Source organism: Stereum hirsutum (assembly GCF_000264905.1).
Source record: "Stereum hirsutum FP-91666 SS1 unplaced genomic scaffold STEHIscaffold_8, whole genome shotgun sequence".
In the NCBI taxonomy this organism is placed as follows: Eukaryota; Fungi; Basidiomycota; class Agaricomycetes; order Russulales; family Stereaceae; genus Stereum; species Stereum hirsutum.
The window spans coordinates 1038850-1052732 of NW_006763138.1; the positions used below are offsets into that span (position 1 = coordinate 1038850).

The 13883-nt window shown below is 53.4% G+C and overlaps 3 protein-coding genes across 3 annotated transcripts; 2 read left to right on the plus strand and 1 right to left on the minus strand.

The window, feature by feature from the left end:
• The first annotated feature begins 1814 nt into the window (after nt 1-1814).
• Nucleotides 1815-6559, plus strand: STEHIDRAFT_122040 (Tcp11-domain-containing protein). The gene is made up of 2 exons (XM_007304869.1): nt 1815-2998; nt 3072-6559. Exons 1-2 carry the CDS (start codon nt 2552-2554, stop codon nt 5142-5144), a joined length of 2520 nt encoding a protein of 839 aa, XP_007304931.1. The 5' UTR covers nt 1815-2551; the 3' UTR covers nt 5145-6559.
• A 238-nt stretch (nt 6560-6797) lies between these two features.
• STEHIDRAFT_139834 (uncharacterized protein) lies at nt 6798-8822 on the plus strand. Its single transcript, XM_007304870.1, has 2 exons — nt 6798-7075; nt 7151-8822. The coding sequence occupies exons 1-2, from the start codon at nt 6863-6865 to the stop codon at nt 8606-8608; spliced, it is 1671 nt and encodes a 556-aa protein (XP_007304932.1). The 5' UTR covers nt 6798-6862; the 3' UTR covers nt 8609-8822.
• Nucleotides 8823-10803: 1981 nt separating this feature from the next.
• STEHIDRAFT_98392 (uncharacterized protein) lies at nt 10804-13828 on the minus strand (the record flags this gene model as incomplete). Its single annotated transcript, XM_007304871.1, has 12 exons — nt 10804-10826; nt 10890-11375; nt 11450-11477; nt 11539-11664; nt 11744-12012; nt 12079-12159; nt 12223-12269; nt 12324-12414; nt 12482-12667; nt 12742-12966; nt 13395-13532; nt 13624-13828. The coding sequence occupies 11 exons, from the start codon at nt 13826-13828 to the stop codon at nt 10954-10956; spliced, it is 1818 nt and encodes a 605-aa protein (XP_007304933.1). The 3' UTR covers nt 10804-10826; nt 10890-10953.
• Between the last annotated feature and the right edge of the window lie 55 nt (nt 13829-13883).

The window sequence follows — 13883 nt, forward strand, 5'->3', positions numbered from 1 at the left end:
GCAGGGAGCTATGAGAATGGTATTGGTATGTTTGGCGTCTCGCGTCTCGCGTCTCGCGGTTCTTTGATTTCGTCGGTTTGATTGAGTACTGGGATAGCGAAAGATGGGAGGTATATTTAGTAGTATCGTCGGAGGGAAGAAAGGGGATAGATGAGGAGGGTTACATGGAGAGCTACAAGAATGATTGGTCTGATGTTTCGTGGTCTCGTGATTTCGTTGGTTTCGTGATCTCGTGAATTCGTAGTTTCGTCGGGTTGGGAGCACGGCTGGGGAGAGACGGGAGGTATAATTAGGATCAGAGGGAAGGGATGAGGGGAATAGATGGCATGGAGTTTCGTGTTTTCGTGGATTGGCAGTTTGGGAGTATGTACTGACATGGAGAAAGATGGGAGTTGAGAGATGGGAGCTATAATCAGCATTGTGGTCGGAAGGAAGGGGGAAGGGAGGAGGGAGATAGATGGCATGGTGTTTCATGGTCTCGTCGTTTCGTCGCCTCGTCGGTTTGGGAGTGCTGGGATGGGGAGAGACGGGAGATATACTTAGGATCGGAGGGAAGGGAGGAGGGGATAGATGCGGCTCGGAGAGTTACAAGAACGGTTTGATGTTTCGTGGTTTGGCGTTTGGGCAGTTTGGGAGGGCTTGGCTGGCCACTATGAGAGGTATAACTAATATCATCGGAAGGGAGAAGAAAAGGAGGAGAAAGGAAGGAGATCATGCTGCAAGTATCGAGAAAGATGTGATGTGATGTGATGTATCACATCATTTCTTTCGTGCCGTTGCGGTAGATGTCGAGGTCGGGTACGGTGAATGATATATGGACCTGCACAGGCCAGTGATACAAACCTCTCAGGCCGGAAGAATGTACTCAAGACTCCCGGGCCTTGTGTTGCTTGAAGATGGATTGAGAGGGATGGAGGCGCAGGAAAGATTCCAATCCCGGTGGCGGTGGCGCACTGCAAGTTCATATGGGCACGGAGAATCGTAAGTTGTAACGTACATATGTGAGCCTGAGGTCGGATCACGTCCCTCCGAGTCCGAGCTTCTTTATGGGTGTATGGGTGTATGTATACAGTACAATACGGGTGTGGGTCTGGTGCGGTTTGCACCCATGCATATGGCCATGCGAAAGAAGACAGTGGGGCGGAGTTTACTGTAGTTTGTGTGAGAAATCTGCATTGCTGACAGTTGTGCGGCTGAAGCTGGCGAAGGCATTGTTCTGGCCTGGACATAGGCCGGAAGGAGGGAAGGCGCTTTGAACGATTGAACCTTGTGGAGGGAATCAACATTGAACGGCCGGATATGGCGAGTCGAGCGTTGTTGTTGTTGTTGTTGTTATTTGCTTTGTGGATGGCGTTCCATTCGAAGTTCACGGGGGAGACGATCAAAATGAGGTTTTACACAGGCCGGAGACAACGAGCAGAACACGACAAAGGCGATAATAAAGGGCTCGGATAGATACGTGATTTATCTGTGGTCAGGCGTGGGTGTTCCTGGTTGCCTCGTGTGGGGGGTGACTTGAGCTCAGGTTGAAGGCGAAACACGTTTTGGCGATGCCGGATATGGGATGGAGGCGTGGGGTAGTGCAACGGAGAATCGTGTGAAACGGTTTATATGCGGGCAGGCGACCGCCCGGTCGTGGTCTTTTCCTGCATCCCCCTTCGCGAACGATGGACGACCTGCACCGGCCGCTGTCGATACAGACCACGAGAAAGCGCAAGGCGGAGGGCGACGACTGCGAGCCCGGCGCCGACGACCCAAATAAGCTACTCGACCCGCCCCTCAATAATAACAATATCCCCACCCCCCGCCTCTCCCTCCACACCGCCGCCACGGCCTGCACCGAGAGCGGCGGGTACACGACCGGCCTCCAAAACTCGCCCCTGCCCTCGCCCGACGTCCAGCCATCCAACGAGCCCCGCCCAAAACGTCCCCGTATAGACTCTGTCCCAGCCTCCCCCGCCTCCTCCTCCTCCTCTTCCGCCCACCCGTCCCTCCTCCCCTCGAAGCCCGCATGGCAGTGGGCCCGCACGCCGACCGGGAGCCGCCTGACCGCACAGGTCCCGCCCCATGGCACCCGCGCACACCTTCCCCTCGCGAAAGGCCCTCCGAATGCGGTCCCGAGGCTGGTGATCCCCATTGATCCCTCCTCGCCCCATATACCCATCCGCACCCCGCCCATCAACAAGGAGACGTTGAAGGAGCTCGATCTCGACGCCATCATGCGAAACCCCCAGCTCCGTCCGTTCCTCTCTCTTTCCCTTCATTGAATTTAATCCCACTAACCTCCTATCCTGCTAATGATATCCCAGGGCACGACTTCCTCTTCGACTCCGGCCTCCAATTCCGCGCCGCCGCCTCCCGCCGTAAACGCGAACAAGCAGAAACCTACTGGCGCGCCGTCCTCCTCGAACTCGACTCGAACTGCACCTGCGTCTCCTTCGACCTCTCCGGTCGCCCGCACTCCGCCGTCTGCGTCTGTAAGAGACTGCCACTGCCCCCGCAGGACCCGGTGATCGCGTATCTGCCGGGACGCCACAGGTTGACGTTGCGCATGCCGTCAAGGGTGAAGCCGTTGTTGCATGAGTTGTTGCAGGTTTTGTTGTCGATTATAAGGCCGCAGACTGCTGCTCCGTCCTCCTCCTCCTCGAATAGCAGCAGCAGCAGTGGAAGCAGTGGAAGCAGCACCCAGTCGTCCAGTTCGAGCTCGAGCAACAACCCCCAACGAATGCGCCAACTCCACGAACAAGCCCAACGCCTCCGCGCCGTCCTCGACGCAGACCTGATCGACCAAGAGCTCCGACATGGCTTGTACGACCCCTCGGGCTCCTTCCGCGTCATCGGCGACGTCCTCAAGGCGCACTGTGCCCCCATGCGCGACCAGGCGGTAGACGCCATGGTTGCGCTCGCGGGGAAGTGTGCGCCTGGCGGGGGAGGGACGAATAAGGATGCGGTGTGCGCGATGAGGAAGTGTTTTGAGATATTGGAGTTGATGAAGTTGGTGCGTTTTCTTACCTTTTTGGTTCAGTTTTCGTGTGCAGTTTGATATTTATGGAAGAATGATGGGTGATTAGGATATCGCGAATCACCAGATGCAAACCCTGCGTAATTACATCATCCAATCATCCCCCACCTTCGAGCTCAAGACGTTCACTGAGCGGCACCAGCAGTTATCTTCCCCCTCTCCATTATCCTCCTCATCTCCATTATCCTCCTCCTCGTCTCCATTGTCCTCCTTCTCCTTCTCCTCGTCCCTGTCCTCCTCCTCAGCCACCACCCACCCCACCCACTCCACCCACCCCGCCACCCCCTCCCTCCTCCTGCGCACGACGACACCCTGGCTCATGAACGCACACCACTCCCTCCTGCGATCGAACTACATGGTTCCGTTCCCGTCTACCTCGCCCTCTGCGTCCAACACCACCACCACCTCCACATTCAACGCCTCCACCTTTAACTCCTCCTCCTCCTCCTCCTCCTCCTCCTCCTCCACCGCCTTCAAATCGAATTCGCAATCCGGCCCCAAAGCTAAATCCGAATCCGAATCCCCCTCCATAGCTAAATCCCTCCCCTACCCCACCCTCGGCAAACGCACCTCCATCATCATCTCGACCCTGAAAGCGCTAGTCGATATCATATTCGACCCGCCGTCGCCTGTGCCGTTGTGTGCGATGCCGGTTACTACTACGGTTCCGGCTAGTCGGGTTGGGAGGGGGGGTGCGGGTGCGGGTGCGAACTCGAACGTTAACGCGAGTTTGAATGTGAATGGGAACGGGAACGGGGCGAACGTGAGCGCGGTGAACGGGAATGCGAACGGGGGTGTCAATGGTAGTGGGAATCGGAATGTAGATGGGAGCACAAAGGGCAGTGGCACCGAAAGCCGAATAGACATCCACAACATAATCCAACAAGTCAAAGGCTACCCCGAAACCCTCTTCCTCGACCATTCCCGCCTCGTCCTCCTCACGCGCGACGCGGCTGACTTGAGCGCGGTGTATATGTTCTTGATGCTTTATCGGCAGTTGATGTTCGTTTCTCCACCTCAACCACCCTCACCGCCACCCCATTCTCTCCCACCTCCAACTTCTGCACCATCTTCCAACCCTTCTTCCGCACCTCATCCGACGGCGGCAGCGGCGGCGTTTAACACGAATGCGACAGCCGGTGCAGCAGCCAGCGCGCAGAGGCGCGAGATCATAATTCCCGAATCTGATCTGAGGAATCTTAAAACGGAGATCTGGGAATTGGGCCCGCAGAATGTGGGGCGGTGTTTTTTGCCGGTCCAAGAGGCGTCATCGGCGGGTTCTACATCGGCATCGAGGAAAACGCAGGATTCGTCTGTAACGGGGAGGCAGACACAGGGAGAAAACGCTCGGACGCAGATAGTAGGGATCCAGAAAGATGGGGAAGGTACGAGGAAGGAAGCATCCACGTCGACGTCGAGAACGGAAAAAGAAGAGGAACATGCCAGGAAGGAAAAAGAGAGGTGGAGTGCGGGGGTTAGGGCTGTGGTTTTGCAGGTTACGGCGCGGGCGAGCGAGGCGAGGAGGGGGATGTGGGTTGGGTCTGCGTCCTCTGCGTCGTCGTCCTCTTCCTCCTTCTCCTCTAGCTCTACGTTCCTCTCGGGCTCGAACTCGAATTCAGGCTCGGCAGATACTAGCGCGACCCGAGCGACAGATAGCAGCTCAACGGATACCACCCGCCCCACCCGCGCCCCCGAACCCCACCTCCTAAAGATCGCAGAAAGCTGGGCGGATACTCATCTTTGCAGGACCAGCCCGGTCGGGAGGCTCATGCGGAATCGATTGAGGGACGCTGTTTTTGATAAGGTGGTGGAGATGGTGATGAAGAGGGGGGGTGTGTCGCCTGGGTCTTCTTCGTCTGCTGCGAGTTTCAATGAGGGTTCGAATGAGGAGAGGACGGAGGAGAGGGTGGGACAGCAGAAGGAGAGGAAGGAGCAGACGGGGACAGGGACAGGTCTGGAGCCGCTAGCGTCGGAGATCCGACAGTTAGTCGAGAGGCTCGCGAAGCTGGCGGTGCTGCATCTGAATGTGTATCAGACGGTTTATGAGCAGAATTGTGTGATGGTAAGGGAGGGGGATGAGGATGGGGATGGGGATGGGGATGGGGATGAGGCGATGGTTTGATTTTGGTTCGAGGTTTTGGCTTTGGATTCCGATTCCTATTCCTATTCAAATATTCACCCCCTCCCCCCACTCCGCTTCTGGGCATCCATACGTATCGCGTTTTCGTCATTAATCCCGACCCCGACCTCGAGCCCTTTCATTCCGCCCGTTCAGGTTTCCTTCGTCTTATTCGTATGAGACTGCTCCCCGTCTCGCTCGACCCTTTGAAACTTTGTTTATTTGCTCACTGTTCGCTGTTCACTGTTCGCCGTTTGCTGCACACCACACCATCTAAACACACAGACACAGACACACAGATACACACGCTCCTTAAAGTTATACGCTCTCTCTCTCTCTCTGCTTTTTGTTCTCGTCTCCTCCCGTTCTCGTATTGGCCTGGTTCGGGTCATTCACCCAGTCGCTTTTCTTTCTCATCTTCTTATTCCTTTCCTTTCTTTCCTTTCCTTTCCCTCCGTCCGCTCTCTCGTCTCTCGTATCTTTTCCGTCGATCTGCAGGGTTCTCGATCTCGATCTCGTTCGTCGTTTGTATTATATTTCACACCTCACACCTCACACTGTCTATCCCCCGTCCTTCCATACTTTCCCGTCTTTCCGTCCTTCCATCCGACCGGTCTCCTGCTCGCCTGCTCAGTTGTCCTTCCGTTCTCCCACTCCCACTCCTATTCTTTTGCTCTCACTCTCCTGTCCTCCCACTCGTGCTCTCACTCTCACTCCCGTGTCCTGTCATCCCACCACTGTCACGACACTCTCGTGCCCCCATTGCACCCACCCCTCTCAGAGCTCATTCAGTTGAGTCATACCCCGGACTTCCGAGAGCGTACCTACCCACCCACCCGTCCGTCCACCCACTCGTCCATCCACCCACCCATACATCCGTCCACCTGCCCGTTCAACGCACTAGACACCCAAGGGACCCCAGGCCCACCGCCCGACAACTAACCTAAATTAACTGTATACTGGCCACGGTCAACCGTCACGGTCCATATACAGCCTCGTCTCCTCGTACATATGTTCCATACGTCACATACGGTCACCCCTTTCTCCTCTCTCCCGTCTCTTCCCTCCCGTTTACTCTTTTCGCGATCTCTCTCTATCTCTCTCTCTGTCTGTCGGTATGTTTATTTCGTGGCCGTGGCCGTGGTCGTGGTGGTCGGATTCGGATTCGGACGGTTTGGTGTTATGGTTTGTGGTGTTATGGTGTTATTCATTGGGAGTAGTACGTTTTAGATTTTGGTATGTTTGGTGCTTGGTGTTTGGTGGGCTGGTGGGACGGGGAGGGGATGGGGATGGGGATGGACGTACGGAGCTACAGTTAGTTGGGCTTGGGTTTGGGTTTGAGGGTGGTGGTGCAAGGCAGACAACGAGGAAGTATTCATGAAAGAAGTCGAATGATTAAAAATATAATGGTCTTTTTTACCCCTTCCGTTTTTTTGGTGGCGTGCTAGTAAGTTTAGAGTGACTCGACTCGGACGAGAAATAGAAGGATGAACTTGCATTTGTGTGGCGCGTGCTGTCACACTTCGTACGTTCAGCGACGTCGCTCGACGTCTTTGTACTAGGTAATTGTTCCTAAACAGGAAAAGCATTAATTCCGATTACGTCAGCACCCGGTGATGTGGACACGCACAGCTGTTTGAAATTGCCACAAACGCGAAAACAAACCACGATGTTCGCCACCACTTAGAAGTTAGCACTCGTGCTAGCTATAGTGGATCAACATGGCCACATCGAGCATGGACCGTTTCTTTGCTATTCCGGAGCTACTCTCACAAGTGTTCCGATTACTAGAGCCGCCATCGAACGCGCGAAACGCTCGAGTCTGTCGAGCATGGAGCGAACTTGCTCTCGACGAAGTATGGAGAGAGGCCAACGCGGGTACTTTCCAATCCTTGGCAGAAATGAGTCCCTCTATCATCGACCCACATCTTATGGTAAGTTCTGACATCTGATCGTCATTGTGTGCTATTATAATAGGCGCCGTAGTAGCTGAATGTTTGTTTGTACAGGAATTCACACGGCCGGTTCTGGTCAAGGACTGGCAACGCTTTCTCCGCAACTCTGAAAGGGTCAGAGTTTTCCAAGGAAAATTCTACGGCGGTTTACATCGACTCATCTCCACTGCCGTTATTGAGATCGCAAAAACGCGCACCGTCGCGACCGTCTTTCCGAACCTACGCGCCATATATGCCTCGACGGATGAGCTCGACCTCATCTACATGAGCGGCTCAGTGACCAAGCTGCATCTCAGTCTCAATTACACACCAGACGAGCTGTTGACCCCATTGTCGTATACTGCTCTCTTCCGGCATATAGCTGATCGGATGCCTCGTATAACGATACTGGAGCTATGGTCGTGGAAGCTCTCTGACATCTACCACGAAAACATCACGGGCCTCATCGACTCGCTTCCAGAGCTGCAGATCGTCATGTTGCCGAGATATTTCTTTACCACGCGCATCGCGCACTCACTATCCCGTCTCCGCCACCTTCAGGAGATAAACATGCAATTCGACGACGTCGAGGGCGACGAGCTCGCCCTCAGCTCGTCCATGACACCGAAGTGCACCCTCGAAGAGGGCGCGTTCCCCAAACTGTCCGTCATAACCTTCTCCGCGTCCACAGTCCCAGATATACTGGCATTTTTCACGCAGCCGGCTTTTCCGCTGGCGAATCTGACGGTGGTCTGGGTCCACGCACCGATTGTTCCAGATCCGTCACATGTGGAGACTCTCTTCGCCGATCTGTTGAGAGCGGTACCGAGCATGGTAGACCTGAGCCTCGGACTGCTCAGGCTTTCGTACACCGGTCCATCTGACCTCGAGGATGTCAAACCGCTCACTCTACGAACCATACTCCCCGTCACCCGTTGGTCGTCCCTCCGCAGCTTCAGCGTCAGCCATCCACGTCCCATCTCTCTCACGGACGACGAGGTGGAAGCGTTCGCGCGAGCGCTACACGTCGATTTCGAAGAACTGCTGCTGAATCCGAACCCGCTCATCGCCACGCCACCCACTCTCACGCTCAAAGCGTTCCTACCCATCGCCTCGCGGTTTCGAAAATTGAAGGAGCTCGGGCTCTACTTCGATGCGACCATCGTCCCCCCACGTCCCACCTCGCATCGAGGCCGTTTCGCGCCAGACCTCGTATTCTGGGTCGGACGTTCCTATCTCCCCGTCTCGCCGCTCTCGTCGTACGCCACCGTAGCCCGTTTCCTCGCCCTCTTCATACCCGTGGAAACGACGTGGTACTTGCCGGGCGAAGGCCCGATCTTTACAAGGTTCACGAGCGACTGGTTGGACGAGATGTCGGGCAGTTTGTCGGACGTGAAGGGGTTTAAGCAGGGGTGGAAGTTGGTGCAGGCGATGGTGTTGGTTGTGCTGGAAGAGAGGAAGGCGAGGGAGGATGCGGTGCAGACGTTGACGCGGGTTATTGAGTCGGAGTTGACCATCGCGGGTGAACCATAGGGGGGCAGTTATGTCGATATCTTGTTTTCGATTCATTCGATCTTCATTTTATGGTGGTACATCTATTTGTATGCTGTATATGGCCTCCTGTTACAAATTTACAACATCCCGATACTTGAACATCGTCGGACACTAGCTCTATGGACGAAGAACCCGAGAGAATACATCACGTAGGATATAGTACACTTATACAGTAGCAGCACAAACCATTGTCCCTCTATCACTCGCCATCACCGCGCCTACCTGAATCATCCGAATCCCTCTGCGATTCTCTCTCAACATCTCCAAGCTCTACAGATGTCACTGTACTGAATGTACCGAAATCACGGTGGGTTCGTGGTCGAACAATGCTCAAGCGGGTCACTCTGGCCAGGGGCGCCGTGGCAGCGGCGAACTTTGACAAGTCCTGATTTATCATGCCTTGAGATAGCAGGCCTGCATGGGGAGAAAGTTGCTGGAAACGAAGGAGGACGACAAGAATCGTTGGATATATACCCTGCCACATTGTGTGAGCCAACGTGGAGATCACGATTAGCAATCACAGTGGAGGTCCGAGGGGCGAAGACTTACGGCAACTTGGGGCATAGCATATACGGCAGTCACTATCACGGGAAAGCCTAGGACGCCAAAACTCCCCAGGATGCAAAAAATCTGCGAGGAATGGCATGTACATGCATCCGAAGGAGATTAAGATTACGCTAACCCACACAATATCGTAGAGAGAAGAGTACTCACCCAGATTAAACAGTAAACGAGACCAGTTTCCACCAGTAGTATGAGGATCTTTTCTACCCTGGTCCTGATATTAGGTGCTTGATTTAAGTTCTCTACTATAGAGCGGCGGTAAGCCCTGGAGCGTGTGAACCACATCGGAAGTTTTCTGCGCTTTGTAGCAGATTAAGGGCAGAAGGTAGACTTACCAGGCCTTGTACCCCACGAACGCAGTTGCGATTACATTCGTCATAAGAGCGAACAAAATAAGCGGAGTCGCATCAAGACCCTTGTCCATCCATCAGCCTCGAAGTTGCTCGTATGCTGGCTGAAGAGCTTTATCAACGCCAACGTCAGGCCGACGATCCGGGAGACTAGAGGCGACATGTCATTGCACAGTTATGGTACAATCAACGTCCGGACGGTCACCATCGGAAGAAAGGACACACTAAAAGCTCCTAGGAGGGGAACACAGAGACATAACAGGACCCAGGGCTTTCGCTCCCAGATATGCCATGCCCGCCATATTACGATGACGTCGCTGAGAGTGTACTAGGAAGTCCCCAGGAGTAAACACAATGGGTTCATGAACGACTATGTAGCACTACAGACACGGAGTATGACTTTGCGCACGTACGTTGATTAGAGGCAAGATTACAGTAACTGTCAGCAAACGTGGTTGTAAGACATCTCCAGCGTGATCAAGACCGTTGAGGGAAGGAGGGTGGAGGAAAAGTCCGTACGATCGCCAAGTAGCGAACAACGTCACAACCCAGTGGGTTGTTGATGTTGCGAACATTACGGAGATGACTGCCAAGAGGGAGAGGCTTGAGCGTGAGCTAGATGACCAGCGACTGCCATATCAATAGATGAGGTGTGTGCGTTTGTTCTATTCATTGAGGAACAGCTCATTAGATTGGGACGTACATGATGAAGAAGGTAGATATGCAGAATAGCAGGACAAAGGCGCCTGGAGGATAATCCGAGACGATCGTTAGCGGTACATCTCCCTTTTAACGATACTACTCACCATACAACAGAGATATGACACTAAGAGGAATGAATGCACCGCGATGTTGAGCTGCCGTGGAATCCATGACGGACTTCTTGTCTTGGGATAGATTCGCCCACCAAAGGAAGGGAATTTGTGTTGTCAATCTACACTTATACTACCGTCAGAGTGTACGCATATCGAGAGCTTCTCGGGAGCTCTGCATTGCTGAAACACGCTCCAAACCATGAACCGATTTGCATCGCATCTATACAGTCTTAGAAAAATAAGCAGCGAAGAAGCGGTGTCTGCAGTATTCTGAACGGCGCTAAACTGCGCAAGAACTCCACAAGGTATAGCAACTTGATGCAAGATGCAAGTCACGACACACCGTCAAGAGTGCGTTTGCCTACTCCGGTCGAAGTCAATCAGAAAGTGCCTGGTGGCTATGCATTAGTATTCCCTATTGTTATGAATACGGATCCTCCCAAGTGAGACCCGGTCGAGATCGCCTGTCTGCGATGGAGGAAGAGCTAAGCAAGACCAGCATAATATTCCCTACAAGGTAAAAATACCCACCTCGTCCCATCTCCATTTGATATATACCACCTGCGACCTTCATTCCTCCGTACCCTGTGCCACTTTATACGACCCAATACCAAACCTCCCACCCCCATCCCAACTTTCCACGTAACCTATCCTCCCTTTTCGCATCATCGACCTTATCCACTTCCTCCTCTTCATACTCCTGTGCCCTCAGATCCACAGTCCTCGTATCCACAAGATCACTATACCACCACCATCTCGCCCATCTCTGTCCTTTGCGCTCGTGCTCCGTTTGGCGGATGACTGAGAGCGAGGCGGGATCTTCCTCGGCAGAAGGAGACTCTTGTGTTTGTGTGGGATGAGGTGCGGAAGTGGGAAGGGAGGGGAGGGAGGATGATGGGAGTGGACGACGGATGAGGAGCCAGGCGAGGTAGAGGAAGAGCATGACGGGTATTTCGATGTAGAACGAGACAAAGTCCAGAGCTACGAACGTCGGTGCGAAGGACGACCAGCCTTGAACTATGCAATAACAATAGTCAGTTACTTGGGCTGTGCCATCCCGACAAGTCTTTGAGCGAAGAATTCAGACATACTGAGAATGAGGCATATCACGGTGATGACCTGAACGGTGACTCTGAGATTTAGTGGTCTTGATGGATGGTATGACGATGTGAGGACGTACGACAAAAGGAGGACCCCAGCCCCATGTCCACTTCGCTCTGAACTTTAGCTCCTCAAGCGGTCGGCCCTGCTGCACCCACGCCTTCCTAAACCTCCACGAAGCTATTCCAATCGACACCCACGCAATCTACAAATCACTCATCTCAGCCCAACTAAAGCTCACAAGAACGGAGCAAACAACAACCAAAGAAGACGAGATGACACACCTGATTCGAAACCCCGACGAAATTCTGCAGCCACCCCCAAAGCGCACCACTCCCGACAAAACTACTCCCGAAGCAGAGTGCGCTAATACTACTCGTCGCTAACAATGCTGGGAGGGGAACACCTGCCTGCGTCGTCCATGCAAAGAAAGGAGGCGCGTGTTTAGCTGAAGCGAGGGAGTATAGCACCCGTGTTCCGGCAAAAAGGGCGTGGTTTCCGGCGGATACGACAGAGGTGAGGATGACGGCGTTCATGAAGGATGCAGCGGTATCTGAAGAATGAAATGACTAGAGTCAATAAAGGGCAACGTATGACGCGGAGGCAATGGGAGACGTACTAGACCCGACTTCGTAGAAAATGATTGTGAATGGCGAGGTCGTCGTGCTCTTACTCGATAGACCGGGGTAGTCCCAGGGTACTACACAGGCAGTCAGGATTGAAGACAAATGGCGTACTCATTTATGCATTGCTAAGGACTGACCATTGAGTCCGATTAGCAGGATACTTAGAACGTAGAAGAACAAAATGCTGTAAAAACAAGTCAGCATATTGTCGTTATGGTCCACGGGCAACCATACCCACCGCCAAAACACCATTTTGACGACTCTCGGCATGTTCTTACTAGGATTTTTCGTCTCACCAGCCGTAATTCCCAAACTCTCCGTACCGCCGACTAGGATGAATAATGCATATCAGCCACTGAAATATCATGTCTACTCATGACAGAGAACAGCACATACAAGCAAAGCTAGCGGTCACAAACACCTTTGCAAATCCGGCGAATCCATTATGGAACGGCGCGCCGTCTATTCGCCAGTTTTGCCCACCGATATAGGTGTGTTCGCGGTTGCCACCGGCATTGACGACGATGCCAACGATGATGAAGACCACTACTGTTGCCACTTTCAAGAAAGACAGCCAGTACTCTACACATCGGATCCAACAGCCGGTCAGTTGTATATTGACGCCCAACGTTTGGAGAAAATGGAGATGTGCATACCAAGTTCGCCATACGCATTCACGTGTGTGGCGTTTACGCCGACGAGAAAGACCCAAAGTACGAGGCTGACGATCCAGGGATGCGGCACGTTCCAAAAGTCGAGGACGAGTTGGGCAGCGGTGAGGTCACTGGCCACAGATACGGCGTCGTTGAACCAGTAGTTCCAGGAGAGCGCAAAGCCATAAGAGGGAGAGAAGAAGCGTGTGGCGTAGGCGTTGAAGGAACCTTTACGAGACGAATGGGATTGTGAATCAGCAAGCGCTACAGGTTGCTTCTTTGGAAGAGTTGGAGAGTAAGAAGGAATACGAAGGTGTGGAGTGTATGAATGGAGCTGGATAGGTAGATGAAGTCCCGGTGACATCTCAATTTGCCGTTATGGTGTGTCAGTGAGTGGATCATGGACTTGTACGTCGTGAGAGTAAGCAGCAACGTTGCACGACTAGAGGGTCCTCTGCCGCCGCCCAAATGCAAAGACGATGGGAAAGAGGGAGCATATCGGGCCACGGTATTGTTTCAAACATGCCCCAACGGGATCCGCGAGGCAAACAATAACGCTCATGAATCCAAAGCAGAAGGATTGCACCTCATGCAAACGGTGTGGAATCCATTGAGAGTCGCCCAAGGGGTGAACGATGGAGCGAGATGTAACGTACCTGCGACTGGATACTGGGTAGCCATTTCTCCAAGGAGCAAGAGGGTGACATAGACGATAAATCCAATGAGAACATAGCAGATGAGCATGCTCGCAGGACCGCCCTCGGCCAGAGACTTTCCGGTACCCAGAAAAAGACCTGTTCAGACGGCGAGATGAGCATGTCCGTTCGCGTACACCCTGAACGCGAAACAGGGGCTGATAGTTGGATATGGATGCAAAAAACAGACCTGTCCCAATTGTTCCCGAGATAGCTATCATAGAAACCTGGCGAGTGGACAGGCCTCTATGTAAAGACCGCTGAGAAGCATTTCCCTTCGAAGAATGGACATTAGTTCTGAGAGAGCCATAGTTTGTGGCTTGTGAGTCTTGCCGCACTAGAGGCGCCGACTGGTCCTCGTCACTGGCTTGAGAGCCTGCCCCATGCCTGGTCATATCCACGGCACTTCAAGATAGCAAAGAACTGGGTAAGAGTAGAGGGAAGAAAAGC